The following is a 20,486-nucleotide window of genomic DNA, read 5'->3' on the forward strand; positions in this document are numbered from 1 at the left end:
TAGATGACAGTCATGATAAATGCGGTCATGTTCACTCAATAAAATAAGGCCCAGTGCATTTGAGGATAAATCAGTGAAATGTACAGCCCCACCTGTCTGTCTCCATCATTCATTTCCACTGTCACTTTCACAGTGGCTGATGGATCACAGTTGCTGTAAAATTAGACAGCCTTTAATCTCATTTCATCCTGATTAGCTTCTCCTTACCCTTTCCCTCTAACTCACTGACTGACACGCTAAAAACTCACACTGGGCTATGTCTGAGCGTGGCGTACAAACTTCTCTTCAAATACCCTTTTTGCTGGGCAGGCAGGTGTTCCACTGAGCTGAAATCTAAAAATGAGAAGATGTGATTTTCACATTATTAAAACAAAACAGGAGACAAAGGCTGGTGTAAAATTAATGAAAACGATGAGTTGGCCAGACTGCGCAATGGGCCAAATAATTCTTCCTGTTACACTCTGGCAACCCCAGGGAGCTTGAGAAGATGGGTGCTGCTGGAAGCTGAATTTAGCATGCTCCTTGGCACTTGATTTTGACTGTGTCTACCAAAAGTTAGGTCCCGTACAGACATCTGTTCATAAGGAGTTCTGGTTTGTAACAAAAGTTTCCTACTGCTTTCAAAGGGCATTTTATAGCTCTAAAAATGTTGCTTATTCCCACAGTTCTGATTTCTGTGTAGGATTTGGGATTAAGACGGCCTCTGAAAATGGTCAGGGAGAAAGGCTGCAATGTTGGTGACTTCACAGTTTCCACACAGAAACTCCCTCGGAGATCTTCACAGTGTTGTCCTGCCCTCTCTCCCTGTTTTGCTTGGCTCCTCCGACCGCTGCGGCGGCAGCAGAGCATGATTGCAGTCCAGATTTGTGTGGCTGAGAACAGGGTTTTCCCCAAAGCTCTGTAAGAAACAAAAGTCGTAACAAAGGTCTGCAATATTTTATTCTAGTCACCTTTCCTTCTGGTTCCCCAATACTACTACCCTTCCGTAGCCAAACTTCCCTTTAGCTTTCCCATGAGTTACAGATGATAGTTCAGGTCATTTGGGCCCAATCCCCTATCAGTGGGAATGTTGCCATCAAGTTAAGTAGGAGCCAGGATTAAGCCCTTAGTTTTCAAGGTTTAATTATCATCATAAGTGTGGGAGTCTTATTGCATAGTTTATATGCATAGGAATGGCAGAAAAGCTTAAAATATAATTTCTTCCTCTACTGGCCCTGTTTGTATCAATATGGAGGATAAATAAACAAAAGTGTTTGCAAAAATAAAAATACAAAATGAGAAAAATATGCATGTGTGCACCATTCTTTTCGATAAATGCTGTATCCCTTCAAATTGACCAAAAGAAGAACTTGTTTGAGGGTTCAAACGTTGGCTTAGGCATCATTTGAAAACATAATAGAGCAGTGGGTTAGGTAAAAATCAAAGACCCTGCTGACTGATTTTAAGGAGTCTTTTCTTGGCAAGGGCACCCCAGCAAGCATCTAAGGGAGACAACAAATTTCCTGTGGGAAACTCAAGTTCATTTTGTAATACAAGCATCCACAAAGTCAAAGAAAGTTCTGGGTTTTTGAGGGAAGAAAGATTTTAAAATGAGAAAATGACTGAGATTAAAGAATGAAATAAATATGATTTGGGAGCTAAGAAGGTACCAGAAATTTCTCTCTTTCTCCTACTTTCATCCTACTACTTATACAGTGCCTGGTGTAGGATTACTTCCTAGTTATACACAGTTTACTAGTAACAAATAACCTTAATTAATGCATTTTTACTGAACCCAGCTGCCCAGTTTAAGAATTGCTTATATGACTTGTAAGAGCATAGACTATGAAAATGATATTCGACCTTTACTGAAAACTAAAAACGTACCTTACTTATTCATCATTGCCTTGGCAAAAACTTCAGTAAGAAGCTTAAATGAGCCCACTTGATCTTTAAGAAAATGTGTCCTAAATAACAAAGCTGTGCCTGTTTCTTATTATTATTTGCATATGCTATACTGCACAACTGCATTTTGAGAAAAATAAAAGATAATAAAACAAATGAAATGAGAGATATATCACCCAAAATAATCCAAGTGTGAGATAGGCTGCCTTTTTTTTCCCCTTTTTTTTGGCATTGGCAAAAGAGCACAAAGTAAGAGCTGGCCCTGAGTCATATTGATTTCCCACTGCACTGGTTTCCTAAGTGCTCTGTTGATCCGTGTCAAGCAATAAGTTCCCTGCCTGTACATGCACATCACCTCCCCATTTGTCCTCACCTAGATTTAAGGTGCCCATATGATGAGCTGAACAAGGACATCATTTTTCCTACTGGTGTCACTGGGCCAAAACTACTGCATGTGGTATGACAACTAATGCTGTGTCTACATTTACCATATAATATTACAATAGTGTTGTATGGCACAGCAGAGCAATATGTGCACCGTATGGATATGTGCACCCTGTATTTTTTGTGTCTTAGTACTTGTAATGGAAACATAAATTAAATAATAAATAGTTTATTGTGATTGTAGCTGGTCTGCAGTAATCCCAACATCTCCCCCCAAAAAACCCATATTGCAAACCTAATGCCACAGTTTTGATCTTTGTTAACAAAGGGCTTCCTGATTAGATGAATAGAAAATGTGTGATTGTGTTGCTAATGACATTGTACAGGAAATTAAGCGTATACATTTGGAAAGGCATTAAATCAGCAGGACCTTAATTTAAAAACTTAAAACTGTATGGAAATGCAGCTTGTTCATTGCTGTGTAATAGAAAGCTACTGAACACACTGGCTTTTCTTGTGGAAACATTACCAACGGAACAAAGCTGGGCTGAGGTTTTCTTAATGTTTCCTAGCATACTAGGATTCCTAGCAGCTGTTTACTTTCAGGAAAATATGAGACAATTGCACCCCTTTATATAAGTTGTTTTTGGACCAGCGTAGAGGGCAGGTGGACAGGTGTGTGGATGCGGAGGGACCAGAATTTCAGCTTTTTGCCTCAGCTATTTGCAAGATCGAATGATGTGAAATGATTGATAAGTGGCTTGTCTGCTGTTAATTCATTGAACACGCTTGGGGTGATGCATTCCCCTATTATTCCCTACAGATTTAATTCCAGTATTGTATTTTGTACCTTTGGAAAAATCTTATGGAATCAGTGCCCTGAGCTGATAAAGAATCCTTGTTTCATTTGCAGTTATGCCATATAACAGTGCCCATCACTGTGTCGTGGAAGTGGAAAACTTCTTGTTCGTACTGGGAGGGGAAGACCAGTGGAACCCTAATGGTATGTATATAATGTTAAAAGACATGAACAGTATCTACTTTTCTGCATCTGGTTGGCAACTCTATCATTAGCAAGTGATTTTGAGGGACCTTAACCTAAATGTTGAACTAGTCAAGGCTACATTTAGATAGTGATGTAATAAATATCTGGTACTTTAGCATTAGCATCACCGTCATTCATCAGCTTCCACATCCCTTGAGAAATGCCACAGGCAGCAGAACAGACTCTTTCAAGTGCATGCACCAGGCAGCAGCTGTTAAGAATTTTAACCTTCATTTCCAGTCTCCTTCCAGTCATAATATAATAATGCAATTGCAGTAGATGAATGCTTCTTTTCTATTGTCAAGTCAGATACTTGCAGCTAAAGTTGTTAATGTGTTAATTATCTAGACTCTGAGATTCTTAAACTGGTCCTTTTTTCAGTCTTGTGCAAGAGCTTCTCGTATAGATTATCTGCTGCTACCTTCTTTGATTTGATTACTCCATAAATTTACCGCAAAGAGAAATTAAACAATTTAACAGGCTTCTGAGCAAAGCAAAAGGAGAATACCATGCCTTGCAAAATTCACAAAATTGTCAAGACATTGTTAAAAAGCTTACACACAAAGAAAGAGTTGTAGTTGTAGCAGTCTGTGTAACAGAGATAATTATGACTGAGAAACCATAAAACAGCTTGCAGGTACACATTTTTACTTTAAAACACCAGAGGATCCAGCTGAAATTACATATACTGCATATATTTTATTGTGAATGCCCCATTTCAGCATCTGCACTAAACCAAATTATAGAAAATTGTTACATCTGTTCACTTCCTAAAATCTGAGACAAACAATCCAGTCCACCCTATAAGCATATTTCCGATGTAGTTAAAAATATCACTAAATGTCTTAGGAGAAGAGCCCTTCAGTTCTATTGCTGAGTTTTATGTTAAGCAGGAGATAGCATTAATGACAATTATTATTAGGAGTATCAGCTGCATTCAACAACTGAGGGCCCCTGTTGTGCTTGATGATAGGCATATGGATAATAGAGGCAGACCTTGTTCCAGACAGTTTAAAATTAAATAGCTTTGTCACATGAAGGGTGAAAGAAAAGACATATTATCATCCACAATTTAAAGATGAGGATACTGAGTCACAGAGTAATGGATAGACCTAAGGAGGGGTACGTATCCCATGTCTAAAGTAGGAGCTGAACACAGCTGTCATAACAAGGTGATTCATAAGCTGGATAGAACCTTAATTTTAAGGCCACCTAGGTCTAGATCAAGTCTTGAAATGAAGACATTGCTACCAGAAGTCTAACAGCATCCTTGTTCTGTGAGAACCAGATAGTTGCAATTTGTCTGTAGAAAAGAGGAATAGAAGAGATAGGAGCACTACTGATGCTGATCTCTTTACAAATGTACCCCAAGAGAAATGGATCTTTCTCATCACAAAAAGTGGACTTGAAAAGTGTCAGTTGTCAACTATATCCTGTGCTGTTGCTGGCCTAGTTCTTTCTTCAAACTGATTTACTCTAAATGGGCGACTAGATGGAGACTATTCACTTATACCCATGTACATTTATATAAAGGCCCTTGTCTGCTATTTTTATAGCACAGTAGGGGCTTTAAATGGACCTAACTGGAACTGTCCTGCCAGAGCATTGCAAAGATGTCAGTTTGCAGAAGAATGTGTTGTTTCAGTGGATGGAGTTATCTTTGAGAGGGGGAAGTTGAAGGCTTACTACGCACTTCTTCAGCCACCACGCTTGTAGATCTTGAGGCACCTTGTTGACCACAGGGAGCATCTGTGTGCCCCTCGTGCTGCATTTCCAGTCACAAGGGATCCCTCCGCAAGTGAATGCTGATGAGAGCAGGTTGCAGAGTATTAGCGTGGGTTTAGGACCAGCCTTTGCAACCTGCAGAGCCCTCGCCTTTTGACATGGGGGCAGAGACCTTCCTGCAGAGAGCAGCGTCTATCTTCTTTTCTGCCACTCTCTTGATTTCCTATCCCTGATTTCTGTTTACTCCTTGCAGTTTATGGGTTCTGACAAGTGTTTCCTAATGTGTGCACACTTCCTGAGTGACGAGCAAGGCAAAATAATAGATCAAGCTGTCTTTCAAACTGAATTCCAAAATTAAATTGGAATGAAAACAGTTATACCAGGCAGCTTAAATAGGTCATCAAGTCCTTTTCACAGCCATTGTATAGTCCCTCTTTGTAAATTTTCTAAGCTCCTAAAAGCAGTTGGATTTTTAGCCCCCCACTACTCCTCTTGGAAAGCTGTTACAGAACCCAATGGCTCTAAATGACTAACCAATTCTAATTTCCAGTCTAAATGTATTCTTTGACTGTCTAAATCACCTTGTTCTCATGCCAAAGTTGGCCTTTAGCTTGATAGTTTTCCCCTCCTGGAGGTTTGTTCCTCTTCTGTGTTATAGACACCATTCCCATCCCCCTTCAGCTTTTGTTTTGCTAGATACAACAGGCCAAGTTCTTTAGATTTCTGCTACTCCTGTCATCCTAGAGACATCTCTGTGCCCCTTCTGGTCTGGTTACATCTTTCTTCCCATGAAGTGACCAGATTTATATCCTGTATTACCACTCTAGGCTCATTAAAAACTTCTTATTTTACTAGAAATATCTGCCACCATGTACTATGCAATCCTCTACATGCGTAACACTTGTACAGGATATGAGGTTTGTATGGCCACCATTAAAAGCTGCTATGAAACCAATGAACCACTGAAGTCAAAAGTAATTCAGAAGGACCAGCATTAGATCCTTCTAGCAGAAATCCAAACTTATGATAAACACTTACATTGTTTTGTAAATCTTCTTTTTGTAATAGAAATAGATTAATAAATGTCCTAAACAATGAGACCTGGAGCTAGTCAGATGCCTGCGATTATTGCTTTTGCTGCTTATTGAATCTATAGTTCTCAATGGCTGTTTTTTGCTGTCTTTTAGACTAAAAGAATTCAGATAGGGACCAATAACAAAGTGTGGCTTCACTAACTTGATGGCAAAATTACCACTTGCCCTTAGTGTATGGGAATCTCACCCTATGAGATGTGTTTGAGTAGTGCTCAGCTTGCTGGGACCTTGGTCCTCAGTAGGCACCATGCTGGATTTGAAGGGAAATGCTGCATTATTCATCAGTCATCTGCTTTCTTCTTCTCGTATGGAACATGCTTTTAATTGTGAGAGAATGAGTTTGCTTCCAGAAGGAGAGGTCAACATGTTTTCTTTTTCTATTTCCTTATAGAACATGATCTTAAATTCTTATTAGTATAAATTTTAGCCGTTATCATTATTCTTCTCTACAATCCTGATTGATAGTTTGTTTATGTAGACTGAAGTGTATGTAGAAAGAAACAAGCAAAGAGAGCCAATCCCACAGGGGCTTTTCCAATGCAAAAATATTCACCTTGTAGGATACTCAGTGACCATTTATATAACTGTGACATATGCAGGTAGGATATTCTGCTGTCCTCTGAAGCCTCTAATTCAATTTTTTAGTCACAGATACATAAACAAAGGTTTCTTTTTTCCAAGATCCTCATCTGTTGAAGTCTCAGGTGTTACAAGAAATTGCCGTGCACTCTCTTGCTTCAGTTTTCTTGCTTTGATGTCAATCTGCATGTAAAATAAGGTGAAATCTTAATATCGTGAAGACATGAATACAATTCTGGGGCTTGACAGCAGGAATAAGCTAGTTAGTGGGTGGATGTTGCTCATGTTTCTATTTTAGCTAACACACTTGGAATAAAACCCTAAGAGTATATTCCCCCTTCGATGCACATGTGTAACTCCTCCGAACTTACACTGAAAGTAGATGGTAGATTAAACCACCTTGTGCAAATACTGCATACCCCATGCTGATGGCTTGTGCAGCTCCTGGTTATTTGCGCAATCTTTTTCACCATGTTGCACATAGGCTTGAAGTGAGGAGAAATAAAAACACATATTCTCCCTATGATTTTTCTACCTGACACAAAATAGTCTCATCATAGCAATACCGCAGAAATGCCCTCTTTTGGAGAGTAATTTTGTTTAGTGATGTGATTTATTATGACTATGGAAATACCACAGCATTTGTAACTATAGCTAAATACACATTTTCAAGGTTTTATTACAGAGAGCAAGAATAATCTCTATCTACTTTTACTGCTAACAATTGCTAATTCAAACCTTGTAGTGCCCCGTTTGTAGACTTATTACTGTACACATAGTGAAATCATACATTGTTTTAAAAGGGGGAACCCTTCATAAAAGCTGTCAACTTGTGAAGTGTATGTAATATGTATTATAATCGTGATGTTAAATACGTGAAACAAACAGCTGAGTGTCAAAATAATCTATCTTTACAGGGAAACACAGTACAAACTTTGTTAGCCGATACGATCCCAGGTTTAACAGCTGGATACAACTTCCACCCATGCAAGAGAGGTAAAAACCTACTACGTGTTTTTCAGAATATGTTTTATTATCCTAGGAGCAGCTGAGGTTTGGCTTAGTTCTGGGAGTAGAGAGGCCTGCAGAAGCATTGAAAGTACAGAGATAAAACTGCAGTGTGCAGTTGCTTCTCCTTTGTCTCCTCATTTTTTTAAATACTCCAAATTCACAAGTCCAGATGCCAAATCCTGTGGTGCTAACTGATGTAAAATAGCCACGGACTTTGTGCAATTACTGGTTGCCTGAGTATGATCTGAAGGGGTTTTCTGAAGTCTCTGTAGTGTCCTGTCATGTTTCCTGACTGAAATGTCTTGATGAGTTAGCAGTAAACAAGCGTAATTATAGTCAGATGTCTTATGTAGAACAGAAACCTTTCACATGTTGACCCCATCCTGTTTCACCACACCAGCCATTGAGGAGAAGCTCTCCTCAACCTGACTCACGCTGTCAGAGGACTCTTGATCCTAGGTGGTCTTTGGCTGAAGTTGCTGTCAGTCAGGGCATATTAGAGTAGCATACATTTTAATCTTACTGTGTACTGAAGAGTAGTACTTCACTGCGTGTGAACTTGAGCAGTGACCTGTAAAAGTGCCTTAAAATTAACTCTGGATCCCTGTTCCTACTCTGACAGGGAAATAAGTCCCCCAAACCTGAAGTGAATGGTGCATGTTTCTTCATGAAGACTATCTTAAAGCTAGGCAATACAAAGTTAAAATGCTTTATGAAAAAAACATTCAAAGGACTGTCCATCCTTCGGTTAAACGTCCATCTTCTCCCAGATCTTACATACAAAATACCTCACACCACCTCCCTAAGATATTCTCCTTATTCTGTGTGCTGACGTTATTTTGGCTCTTCTTCGGTTTGCTGTCCTCAATGATCGGGTGTCATAAATACACTGAGATCAATGCAACTGTGTGGTTCAGGGGGGTGTATTACGAGATGCATGGAAATATCGCTGTCTCTTCGAATTTTCAAAGGTAAAATCTGTTTAGAGTTTTTGAAGGGCCCCTGTTCAGGATTCAGTTTAACTGAGCTATGTCCACGTGCAGACCCATGTGTGATGCTGGTCACCAAAACCTGCTGCATCACACCAGAGCAGAGTGACTCCTGCCCCCTGGTTCGGCTCCCTGAAGTGACTCGCTGCAGGCTCGGGGGCTGTGCATGGGATCGGGTGCTGCTGTGCAGGTTGTCCTCAGCGAGCCGGGAGGCAGGTCGGGCTTTGCATGGAGGCCGAAGCTCTTACGTGGAGCCCAGTGGCAGTCCTAATTAGGCCTTTTTGAATGTCTGCAAGCAAAACTCCTGAGGGACACGTGTAGTTGCCTGGACGGGTTGGGTTTATTTTGCTGAGAAAGCTTAGAGCTCCAAAGGCAGAAGTAGGTGGCTGAGGGTTGGAGAAGGCAGACGATGGCATCTTTTTCACTTCTGTAGTGGTGAGTTCTAGAAAATACAGATCTAATTTATAATACCAGGTGCTAAATATGCCTTTAGTCTTGTGGTGGAAGCTGCCGTCTTCATCCAAGAATTAGAAACTCTGCAGAGCGTTATGACTGCTTAGCAGCTGCCCAATAATAAACTGTGATGTATTAGCATCTCAGCACTTCACAGTTTTATTTAAATGTAATAGTCCACTCATACCTAGTCTCTTTTGCTGGGGGTTTTACTGTGACAGCATTAATTGTCACCTCTTTTGTTCAGGATGCATAATTCATAGGCTTGTCCATCATTGATTGCTGGAAAACAGAGATTTTTAAATAATTTTTTTAAACGTGTTGAATGCTTTGTTTGCTCATCCCTAATGACTTCCTCAGATGTGTTACAAACAGGAGAGAGCTTTTACACAATTCCCATTCCCAGCTCCTTAGTCAAATAAGGTTCCCATTAAAGTCAGTAGGCTATTCTGTCCCCCTAGGAGTCCAGGGTCATGCCCTGTGTGTGCTCGTGTAACGCCAGCACCATTGAAGAGACAGAGAGTTTAATGGCTTCTTCTCTGAGTCATTGTGGTCCATCAAGTCAAAACCTGCTTGGGAATTTTAGTGTGAGAATAATTGGCTGGATAGACTATCACAGCTCATTTGAAATGACTGCCAGGTAAACGTGGGTCTCGTGCACAGGCAGTATGTTCTCAATTTAAAAATCTGTATGAAATATTTGATGGGTAAACTTTTATCTCATATTATAAAATCTATATCAGATTGATTTCACTATACAAGCTATAAAGGAATGTCTAATTCTGTTACAGGTTCAGAGCCATCAGCATGTTTTTGTTTCAAGCCAGAGTTGGGTTCTTTTAATTTGAAGAACAGCTCAAAAAGACTTACTTTTGAAGAGTATGTGGTGTTTTTAAGCGTATGTTTTTTAGAGAAGCAGAGAATGATTCATTAGCTATTAAATACATGTCTGCCTAACAATACAATAGCAGTGGGATGCTTTTTGGAAAACAGTTCAGTCAGACTGACAAGTCTAATGAAAGAGCGAGCCTTATAACAGCCGTACCTTAACGTACGGGATGAACCGCAGCTAAGTGCCACAATCCAATACTATTCCTGGAGCCAAAGAGACCCCTCAACCCAGCTCAGCCTGGAGCTGGAGAAGGTATATGGAGCATAACAGCGGTTACAACACCTTACTTTTTCTTACATTCCAGTTTAAAGGGTTTTATTTACAGACCACACGCAGAGCTTGTCAGCAAAAAGTACTGCATTGTACCAGGGCATGAGGAAGCACAAGTGGAAAGGAGCAGGCTGGCTTCCCTACTGCAGCTGAGTGAACTGAGAAAATAAGTGGCAGAAAAGAGATAAAACAATCTCACACTTTTTCTTAATCTCTGGCTGTATTAATAACATTATCCTGTATTAAAATTATTGTATTTTTAAAAAAGCAAAACATATTCTCTAGCAATGACCATGAAAGAAGGTCCAGATGTTGTGATGATCTGTAATAACTCTGGTAGTTTTAAACCTCAGACTGAGAGTCGCATTTCCTGTTTCAGAGCATAAATTCATTGTCTTCGGGAATCAAAAAGAAATGTCAGAAATGTTTCCTTTTTATGGGTATTTAAGAGAAAAAGTTACTTGGGTTTGTTGCTGAGTGAGGGGGGTTGAAAGAAAAGCATTTTATAGCCTGGTGAACATCAAATACTGGAGAAGATTACAAATTAGCTGTCTTATTGTCCAGATTCAGATCCTAAGGTGCATTCCAGTTATTTTGTTAGAATGGGTAGTCTCTTCCCAATTTTATGCAGAAAAGATTGCAATGCTAAGATGACTACATTATATTTTCGTCTGGATCATATTTTACAGCCATCTAAAAAATCATCACTTAAAAATGCATCCCTTATACTGTGTATCATCGAAAAGTAAAAACACAAAATGTTAAACTCTGTGGCAGGAGCTACTGGGGAAATACTCACATTCAAGTAGAAGAGTGAAGCTTGCTGACACTTTCATTTTTGCTCCTTATAGTGACACTGTGTGGATGAAACCAGGAGTACACATACAGAATAAGGTTAACAAAATCCTAGTTAAAATAGTAATACCTGCCAGTTGTACCTAGCTCTATTTTATTAGGCTTGGACTGAAAAAAAGGAAGAAACTGCTATTCGTATAGAAGAGTATATACCTTTTTTTATTACCGTAGAGTTTGGCTTTAAAAATGCATTCTGATGCACATTTTATTAGGGTTATTTCCATAAATCTGATTGAAAAGACGTCAGAAGGTGTTTGCATAAGCCAAAATTCAAAACCCTTCAAGGCTGGCAACAAATCCTACACAATCTACACCTTGTATAGAGCTCAGTAAAGCTGCCAAATTCTGCTGGGGTTAGGGTTAGGAAAATAAGGGATATCACTTCTGCTGAAGTGCTCTTTGGTAGGCAGTGTTGAGGAAAGGTGGTGGTAGGCAGCAGGAGCCCTGGCTGAAGCTTTTCTCGGCACACACGTGTGCAACGGTGCTCACCTGGGCAGTTTCTCCATTGCCTAACCAGATGCAAGAGCTCTGCAGCATTCCCTGTCTGTGGGGCAAGTACTCTTGAATCTGGCCTGCGATTTACTCTCAGGAAGCATTAGGAACTTGATTACTTCCAACACCTATACGTGCTGTCAACCTAGAGTGAAATCAGCTGGCAAACTTTTGTTGAGGAGACAACACTCAGGCAGACGTAGTTACCCAAACAGTGTAGTCAGATAAGCTTTGTTTCCATAAAAAATCAGACTAAAAACATAGATGCACAGTTTGCTGCTCGATCATGCAGAGCGATATATGCCATCAACTTCTGTCTGCCCATTGACAGGTAAATTAAATGTTCTTATTTAATTCATCAGTTTAGTTGGAGACACTTAGCAGCTTTCTTGCCCTGCTCTTTGTGGTCTTTTCTTCCATAGCTTTATTCCAGCAGCAGTGTTTCCTTCTCTGTGTTGCACAGGATACCTTGAAGCAAGGGGTGCCAGCCTGCACCATCCATGTTGCCCATATGCAGGCAAGGCAACAGCGAAGGGGGTGCTCCATAACGGAGCTCCTCACCAGCATGGACCCTGCCGGAGATGCACAAACCCCTAAGTGAGGCCAGAAATAAGCAGTGTGGCCTCAGACCTGCTCGCTGAACTCCCAGCCTCTTTCCCTGGCTTTCCATGCATGTGCTTGTCTGACCTCTCCTCCAACTTTTAAACCATCAGCCAGTTTCAACCCCATTTAACAAAAAGGGGAATTCCTCAACAATGTTAGTGTACCACCAATTCTGTGAAAATGTCTGGGTAAAGGAGACGGATCCTGTTCCTGCTGTCACTGAAGGAAGCACACCTAAATGCCTCCCTTACCAGCCAGCAGGTTGGAGACACTGTAAAGCAGGCTTTATTTGTTCTGCTGGTCAGGGCACAACTTCACAAAAACCGAGGGAGGAGCGAGGGCACGTCGGGCTGTTCACCACTGCGTGCTGTGCTCTGCAGCTCATTCTGTGTGCCTTGCCGGTTTGCAGCCTCAAGCCCTTGACGGTGCATGAGGGCGCTGAGATTCCCGAATTTACCTTCTGATTCAGGGGATGGGTAGTGCAATTTGCAACAGCTAACTGCTTCAAATCTGGATGCCTAGGCATGAGCTGAAGAGCGTTGTGTTAGCCACAGCCATGGGTTTGGCAAGCTGCAGTCACACCTCTGTGCGCCGGTTTTGCAGAGCTGTCGGGACCAGACCTTGCAACTCTTACGGCTTTTCACTCTGAAAAGAAGTTTAGGTTGAGGGTCTGTAATTCTTGTCACTCGACATTTTGTGCAGGACTTCATCCTAGTCTAGTTATGTTTGCATGCAGTTTTCTTTATCATATCATTGCATCTTAAAATTCAAGCCCGCTGACCTATCGTCCTTGCTGCCACAGAGTAATCAGGGTAGCTGTCCCTGGAAGAGGATTACCCCAGTGTATCTCAAAATGGTCTAACCCAGTGCGTCTCAAAATGGTCTACTGTTCTATTTTTACTTCAGTAACAGACACTTACCATTAATTTTGGAGGCACAAGGAAGACAAACTAATACAAGTCCAGCAGTCCTGAGCAGAAAAATTAATTAGTTCCCTGCATACCTGAGTTGCATGTGAAATCAGACAGGGGGCTAAAACTTTGTTCAAAATTAGTTGAGTGGAGAGGGGCCTTTTTGAGTTAACAGGCGGAAATGTAATGTTGTGCCTAGCTTAAGGAAAGTTGTTCTATTTGCAGTACTGCGGAAAGAAGAAAAAAATGATAATTGAAGAAAAATTTTGATGATGTGGTTCTCTTAGTAAATTGGGAACAATGACCCTTGAAGGACCATAAAGAAAGTGAATGTCAAGATAATTTATTATTGTTACATTATCTACCTCATTTTTCACTTTGTCTTACTGAGTTGTTATATCCCTTACAAGGTAATGCCCCAAACATTAATGAGCACCTTTTTATCTTCCACGGGTGTGCAAAAGCAAAAAACAGCTTTGGAAAAAGGCGTTTTCCACCAGATTTATGTGTGCTTAATTGTTTGACACCAAAAATAAAGTATCCATTTGATACAGGACTTGCATTTGAGTATTTGATTCGCAAAGCAGACATAGTCTTTAGAACTGCTGTATGCATGTGAGTCCCTCGGACACTTCTGTCTGATGTAGCATTTGAAGTAGCAGCTCTCTTAGCTCAGGGCATCAGAGTTAAAAAACCAGAATCGTTGACACAGCTAATTGGCTTGTTGTTGCCTTGTTCTGTTCTGCGCTCCAGGAGGGCCAGTTTCTACGCCTGCCGCCTCGACAAGAACTTGTATGTGATCGGCGGAAGAAACGAAACTGGTTACCTGTCCAGCGTGGAGTGCTATAATTTAGAGACGAATGAATGGCGCTATGTGTCTTCCCTACCGCAACCTCTGGCAGCCCATGCAGGAGCAGTTCACAATGGCAAGATATATATTTCAGGCAAGTTCCTTTTCCTGTGGCTGCTATAGAAGAAAGCCCAGAACCCAAAACATAGAGCTAAATTCCTGCTGCAAGGCAATGAATGTCTTTATTTACGTTAATTAACAAAAGTATATTTACTTTGCAGGAGGTGTTCACAATGGAGAGTATGTCCCCTGGCTATACTGCTATGACCCTGTGATGGACGTCTGGGCCAGAAAACAGGACATGAACACGAAGCGAGCAATCCACACTTTGGCTGTAATGAATGATCGACTGTATGCAATTGGAGGAAACCATTTGAAAGGTCACATTTTTAATAGCAAAAATGCATTTCAGTGTTCCCCGTCTCCTAATAAAGAATGTTTTTGTTAGACAGTTGTTGTTAAATACGTTAAAAAGCAGGCAACACAATTTAACAGGATACTTGAGCCAGCAATTTTGAAAACATTTTATGCAAATTATTTTAAAATTATAACACTACATTAAATATATGAGTAATGAATGCTTTAGATAATAAAAATGGGAGCTTCCATTACTCAGAGGCATGGACAATTTGTCATTCCCAAGAATTCAATGAAACAAACAGATTATTCTTTGACCCGAAAGTACCAGCAATATTTGCCTCTGTAAATTATTTTCCAAAATGTGCGGTTAGAGAGAGCTTTATTGAGAGCATCACACAAAAACAAGCTCCCGTTTTAATGAAAAAAAAGCAGCCATTAAGTATTAGGACTAGACCCTTTAGATCTCTTTTTAGTACTAAATGTAGCTTGTTAATTACAATTTTTTGTTAATTCCTTTTAGAGGTCTCTTGTTTTTGCCTTTTGAAAAGCTCTCATATTAAAATTACTACTACTTAGGCATCTGGAATTCTTAATACTTACACGGCATTGCTATTACTGCTAAAGAGATTCTGCTTAATCCAGTCGGCTCAGACAAAGCGCACAGTTCCTGCACCTTTGTCTCCTGACGATATTTGTCAGTTTATACGCAGATTTTTTTTCCTTTTTTTTTTTTTTTTGCTTTTCTTTCTTGTTTCAATAAAAACTGGCAACATATAAAATTAGTCAATAATGCAAAAGAAAGAGTGATGTTAACTTTCAGTAATAGTTGCCCATGCACCTGGATGGTTCTGGCCCTCACGTCGCAGTAGGACTCTGAAATCACATGCTGCTTTTCACAATCTGAGTGCATGCAGAGGGCACAGTCTTAGATGTAAGATTTCCCCAGTAGATCGTGCTGATACAGAAACCCTTGCTGCCGGGTGAAGGCTGCTTTGCCTCCTCTTAGCCCCAGCCCAAGCTGCGGTGGGTGTTCCTGGACTAGCCGGGAAAGGAGGGATGAGGTAAGAGCTGCCTGCACAAACACACCTGCAAATTTTATAGAGGTTGACTGATCAGTCCAGCCTCTTGTGGAAGTCTGCAGCATTGACTTGTTCTGCTACTAAAGTAACAACATTAAGATGTCACAGCTTTTGGTATAGCCACAGGACAGGGTTTGGTTTGCACAGGCCTGAATTGCTTCCACCCTGGGTTCCCCTTCCTTCTTCACCCAGTTTCACCTAGCATCCTCTGGAGAGACGGAGCACGGTATTTTTGCCTCTACAGCCCTTGCCTTAGATGCCTTTAGTACGTAGGAACTGCTTGCTGTTGTGAGACGTCTTTTATGTCTAGGCTTGTGCAAAGCCTTCTGTTGTCTGGAGGAAGGGGTTTCTGGAAAACTTCAGTTTCTTCTGTGAAGTGGAACAGGAAAAGGAACTGCAAACGAACATAAGAGGGAGAGGATTGAAGTGTGGATGAAATTCTCCCTCAGCTAGGAAGAGCAAGGCTCTCTCATAGCTCAGTAGCAAAGCAGTCCTTTAGGAAGCTGGTTCTTTGTACTAGTGTCAGCAGTGCATTTACCTCTTCACTACCGATCATGCGTATAGTGCAGTTTATTAGGGAGCTTTCTGACAGATTCTGGGCACACAGCAGTGGCCCCTTGAAAACTTTACAGCAATGCAGAATTATTTCATCACAACTGTTCATTCTTGACATAAATAATCTTAGAAGCAGCGTCATTGGGAAGTACCAATATCACCAAATGCCTTTTTCCAGAAAATCAAACTTATCTTCTATTTCCCATCTTCCCTTCATGCAGAAGACAGTAATGTCAAGTAAAGCATCCAAATATATTTTAAAAGTCATAATTTTACTGCAGTGCTTTGAGAAAGAAAGGATTTTGAGATGGAGATGCCTAAATATTAGAGCAGGAACCAGGACTCCTGGGTTCGCCTTTTGTGTTCAGCTGATCTATTTTTTAATAAATGTCACAGTTTGAGAGTCTTGAGACCTGTCTGCCCTTTGGTGATGGCAAAGCGGCAGCTGCTTGGAGCCATTCTCCCACCTCAGCCGGGGAGGACGGGACAGCCATTCTTTTGGTTATGTTTTCTGTCGCCTAGATGACTTTTGTCACATCACAACCACATGCTTAGGTTACTCCTTAAATCAGCTTGAAAATTGAAACTAGTCCTGAATGTCACAGCTTTCTTGCTAAGTGTCATGTCCCTCTGAAACCATTTGGCACTGGCTCTCTTAGCTCTACCTTGAGTGTTAGTCATTGGTTTCTCGATGAGATTTAAGCTGATGATTTCTGAATAGGTTAGAGCTGCTGTCCTTCGAGAAAGGCTGCCAGACCAGTCTTTCCCTACATGTTCAAACTGGCATTAGCATGGATGGGCGAGGTAGAATATTACTTGAATCTGCTTTTATCATTTTTACGCTATTATTGAGTGTTACCTTCTGATCTGTTCAGGTTTTGTATGCACTTGTACTGCTGATTTGTAGGAGACCTGTTAACAGATTTACTTGAACTGAAATAATGATTAACATCACAGGAGATGGCTTAAACGTATGTGGCAATATTTTCTAAGAAAAAGTTTAACAGTAATGTTATAATCATAGTAATGTAATTGTACATTAATAAATTTAATAATGTAACAAATAATAAAATAGTATGATTATAATATATTCTCTTTTTCTTCATCTTTTTCTCCAGGCTTCTCCCATCTTGATGTCATGCTTGTGGAATGCTATGATCCAAAAGGCGACCAGTGGAATATTCTTCAGACTCCTATTTTGGAGGGCCGCAGTGGCCCTGGCTGTGCAGTTCTGGATGACAGTATTTACCTTGTAGGGGGCTACAGCTGGAGCATGGTATGTACCTGCTGTCTGCCAATGACCCTTCCATTCCTCTGAGCTCTTGTGGACAGTGTGCACCTTACGCCAGTGGGCCACAGAGGAGGGGAGAGAAGAACTACCTGTTTTCAACTTGTGGAGGACATGTAGTATTTTTTCAGCCTTGTGCTTTTCTCTTTAGATAAGTTATTTTCAGTTTGTATTCACTGATAGGGGGTAATACAAAAATCAGATGTATTGGCAAGAGTGATTGATGAGGCTAAAAGCCTGTAGTTCTGCTTGTAAGACACTTGCAAAGAAGGTTGATTTGCAAAGGCTGGGCACTCAGCCCATGTGAAAAAAAAGTCACTTTAAGGGTTCTTAAACTAGTTAAACTAAAACCATCAGCTGCTTGGAAAAAAAAAAGAAAAAAAGCTTTTAATTTTTAAAGCTGATGTGTCATGTGGATTTTATTTAGCCCATGTTTCAATATGACTTTTTGTTCTCTGTTGCAGGGGGCCTACAAATCTTCTACAATTTGTTATAGTCCTGAGAAAGGGACTTGGACAGAGCTAGAAGGAGACGTTGCTGAGCCACTTGCAGGCCCTGCTTGCTCAACTGTCATACTGCCAGCCTGTGTACCATACAACAAATGATACTCAAGGAGCACTGACATGAACACTGATTGCGTTTGGGAAAATAATGACGGGTGACGTAAATATTTTAATAGAACAGACTTCCTGTTAAAACAAAGCTACATAATTGACTCTTATTCCATATTTATGCTTTAGGAGCAAACTAAAAGAGAACAAAAACAAAGTGTTGTCCCATCTCAGATAGATGCCGGTGTCTGATGAAGCAAGTAGCTAAAACACACCGAACATTACATGCTGACAGACTGCCATTTCAGACAGATTTTAACTTTTTCCTGCTGCAGAGATATTCCTCACATCAAATTTAACTTAAAAAAAAATGAAGGCTAAATGTTCAAATACAGCCTGAAGAGACAAGATCAGTATTGTGCATTGTATCTACCTGCATGTGATCGGTGTTGAAGTCATGAGGATGTTGTTTTCATGAATGCTTCAGAATTCAGATAGTGAAAAGCTCACGCTGCATTGCAGAATTGTCTCCTCCTTTGTAATCCTATCCTACAGCTACTTCACATGCTCTTCAAGCAACACAGCGTCAGAAGATCATTAAAGGTAAAGACGTATCATTCAGTTTTTGCACAGCTTGGCTTCTGATACACTCTGCCTTCAAAGTCCCCATGTGTAAGTGCAGCAGAAAGCAGACTACAATTAAAGCCATGCTTTACAGAGCACTTCTTGCAATAGCATTTCAGGGATTAGGATCAAATTCTTCTCCTAATCACACTGGTGTAAATTCAGAGTCATTTCACTGAAATCACATGGAATGACTCTTTCTAAATTAATATAACAGAATTTTTCCTAAACTGTAAATTCTGTTTTTGTAAGGAAGTTATTTCCATGACCATTTAACAAAGTACCAGAGCCCGCACTTACTTTCACTGACCTTTTAGATATGAACATATCTGCTATTTGCTTCCAAAGACAAAGACCCTGAATTTAAGTATAAATTTATTACTTTGGACTCTTACAATTATGCACAGTATTGAAGAGACACTGGAAAGTAGTTAAAATCCTCTAAGTGACTGATCTTGAAACATACTCTAAAAAATTTACTGTTGATCCAAAGTAATGTGAAGCTAGACTTCCACTGCCTTATAGCTTGTGTAATTATTTACACATTGCAAAGCAAGTCCAGAGTGCTGCCACATGGAACTGGTCACATTTGGGACCCACTTTATACTCAGTCATAGTTATGTGCACAAATCAGGCTCTCCATGCTGTAAGCTTATGTCTTTCTGTCCTGACTTTGCAAAAGCAAAGACAAAATCTGAGCCTGTAAACAAGCATCTACACCTCAGCAGAGCATATGTAAAATTCTTCCATTGTGATTTACTGCTGTTTTGCATCCATTACCCTCAGGGCTGTCTTCTTCACTGATTTAAATTGACATTGCTCTAGTGAAGCCAATGGTTGTACTCTGCTTTATGTCAGCTAAGAATCTGGCCTTTAATTTGCATAGTTGTCACTGACTGCGTCAGATAAAAGGCAAAAAAGACTCAGATCCTCCATTTCCAAACCTGTGCATATTTTCAGTGATAGGACTGAATGCCAGTGCATTAAGCAAGAAGCGGGCAACCACTGTAGGATGGTTTCTGCTGCAGAGGCTATAGATGGGAGGAAGAATTCATTATTTGCTTTGCAAAATAGGAAGAGGACGAATGTACTCAGAAATTATTACACTATATATTGAAGCTTGAGAGCAATATAAATAATGGAGAGCAAATACCATGGGACTGTTTCTCTCTGGCATCAGTCCAGTTTTTTTGCAATGCAACTCCCTTGCTTGCAGCAGAATTACACAGTTGTAAAATTGGAGTAATGCAGTAAAGACTGATACCATACAAATGCAATAAACCAATTGATGAGGTAGCTACATGCCTGGGAAAAAAAATTCTTTAAACAAAATAATTATCTGAAGATGCTAATATTTGAATGTGCCGTTGGGGAGTTTTCCAGTGAGCATCACTAAGGAATTCATAAAGGTGGAGTGTATATCCTGAAATCTCAGTCCATTTCTACTATATAGTGCAATCTTAGTTGGTTTTGTATTTATTTATATTGTTCAGATCCAAGGGATCCCTTGTAAAATATATTTGGTGCAATCATGACTTTTTTTTCCTTTCCTGTTGGAAGTATATAAATATAAATATCTATAAAAAGGAAATCGCTAAGGTACAAAATGAGGAAGCCTTGAATGACATTTAAGATCAGGATAAGGTCTGCCATTAAACACTGATTGTCACCTGTCTCTACTAAAATGTGCCATTTGAAAAGGATATTTGTTGTCCTTTTAAGTGGTTCTTTTTTTACCAAGATAATTTAAAGATTTATGAGGACTGTATGTAAATCTTTCTATCTTTCAGGAAGGCATGACCAAGGAAAGTGCTAACTGAACAAGTCACACAAAGAATGTAAATTTTGTACAGTATTAGACTGTGTAAATGAAGCTTGCTTGTAGGGGGAAAACTTTAAATAAGACTTTATGTACTAATTCAACTGTCTGCCATATTCCTACTTACAAAGTGTATGTATAAATAATATCTACATTAAATTCTTTGGAACTTT

General features: G+C 40.1%; 1 protein-coding gene across 1 annotated transcript in view; it reads left to right on the top strand.

Moving 5' to 3' along the window:
• The window catches only part of KLHL14 (kelch like family member 14), a 62,257-nt gene extending 44,333 nt beyond the window's left edge, over window positions 1–17,924 (top strand). Inside the window, exons 3-8 of the mRNA XM_062568256.1 lie at window positions 3,182–3,271; window positions 7,629–7,707; window positions 13,941–14,131; window positions 14,259–14,417; window positions 17,150–17,307; window positions 17,784–17,924. Coding sequence (XP_062424240.1) covers window positions 3,182–3,271; window positions 7,629–7,707; window positions 13,941–14,131; window positions 14,259–14,417; window positions 17,150–17,307; window positions 17,784–17,924 — 818 coding nt within the window. The remainder of the gene's footprint in view (window positions 1–3,181; window positions 3,272–7,628; window positions 7,708–13,940; window positions 14,132–14,258; window positions 14,418–17,149; window positions 17,308–17,783) is intronic.
• Window positions 17,925–20,486: the final 2,562 nt, after the last annotated feature.

The sequence above is a fragment of the Rhea pennata genome, chromosome 2, assembly GCF_028389875.1.
Source record: "Rhea pennata isolate bPtePen1 chromosome 2, bPtePen1.pri, whole genome shotgun sequence".
Taxonomy (NCBI): Eukaryota; Metazoa; Chordata; class Aves; order Rheiformes; family Rheidae; genus Rhea; species Rhea pennata.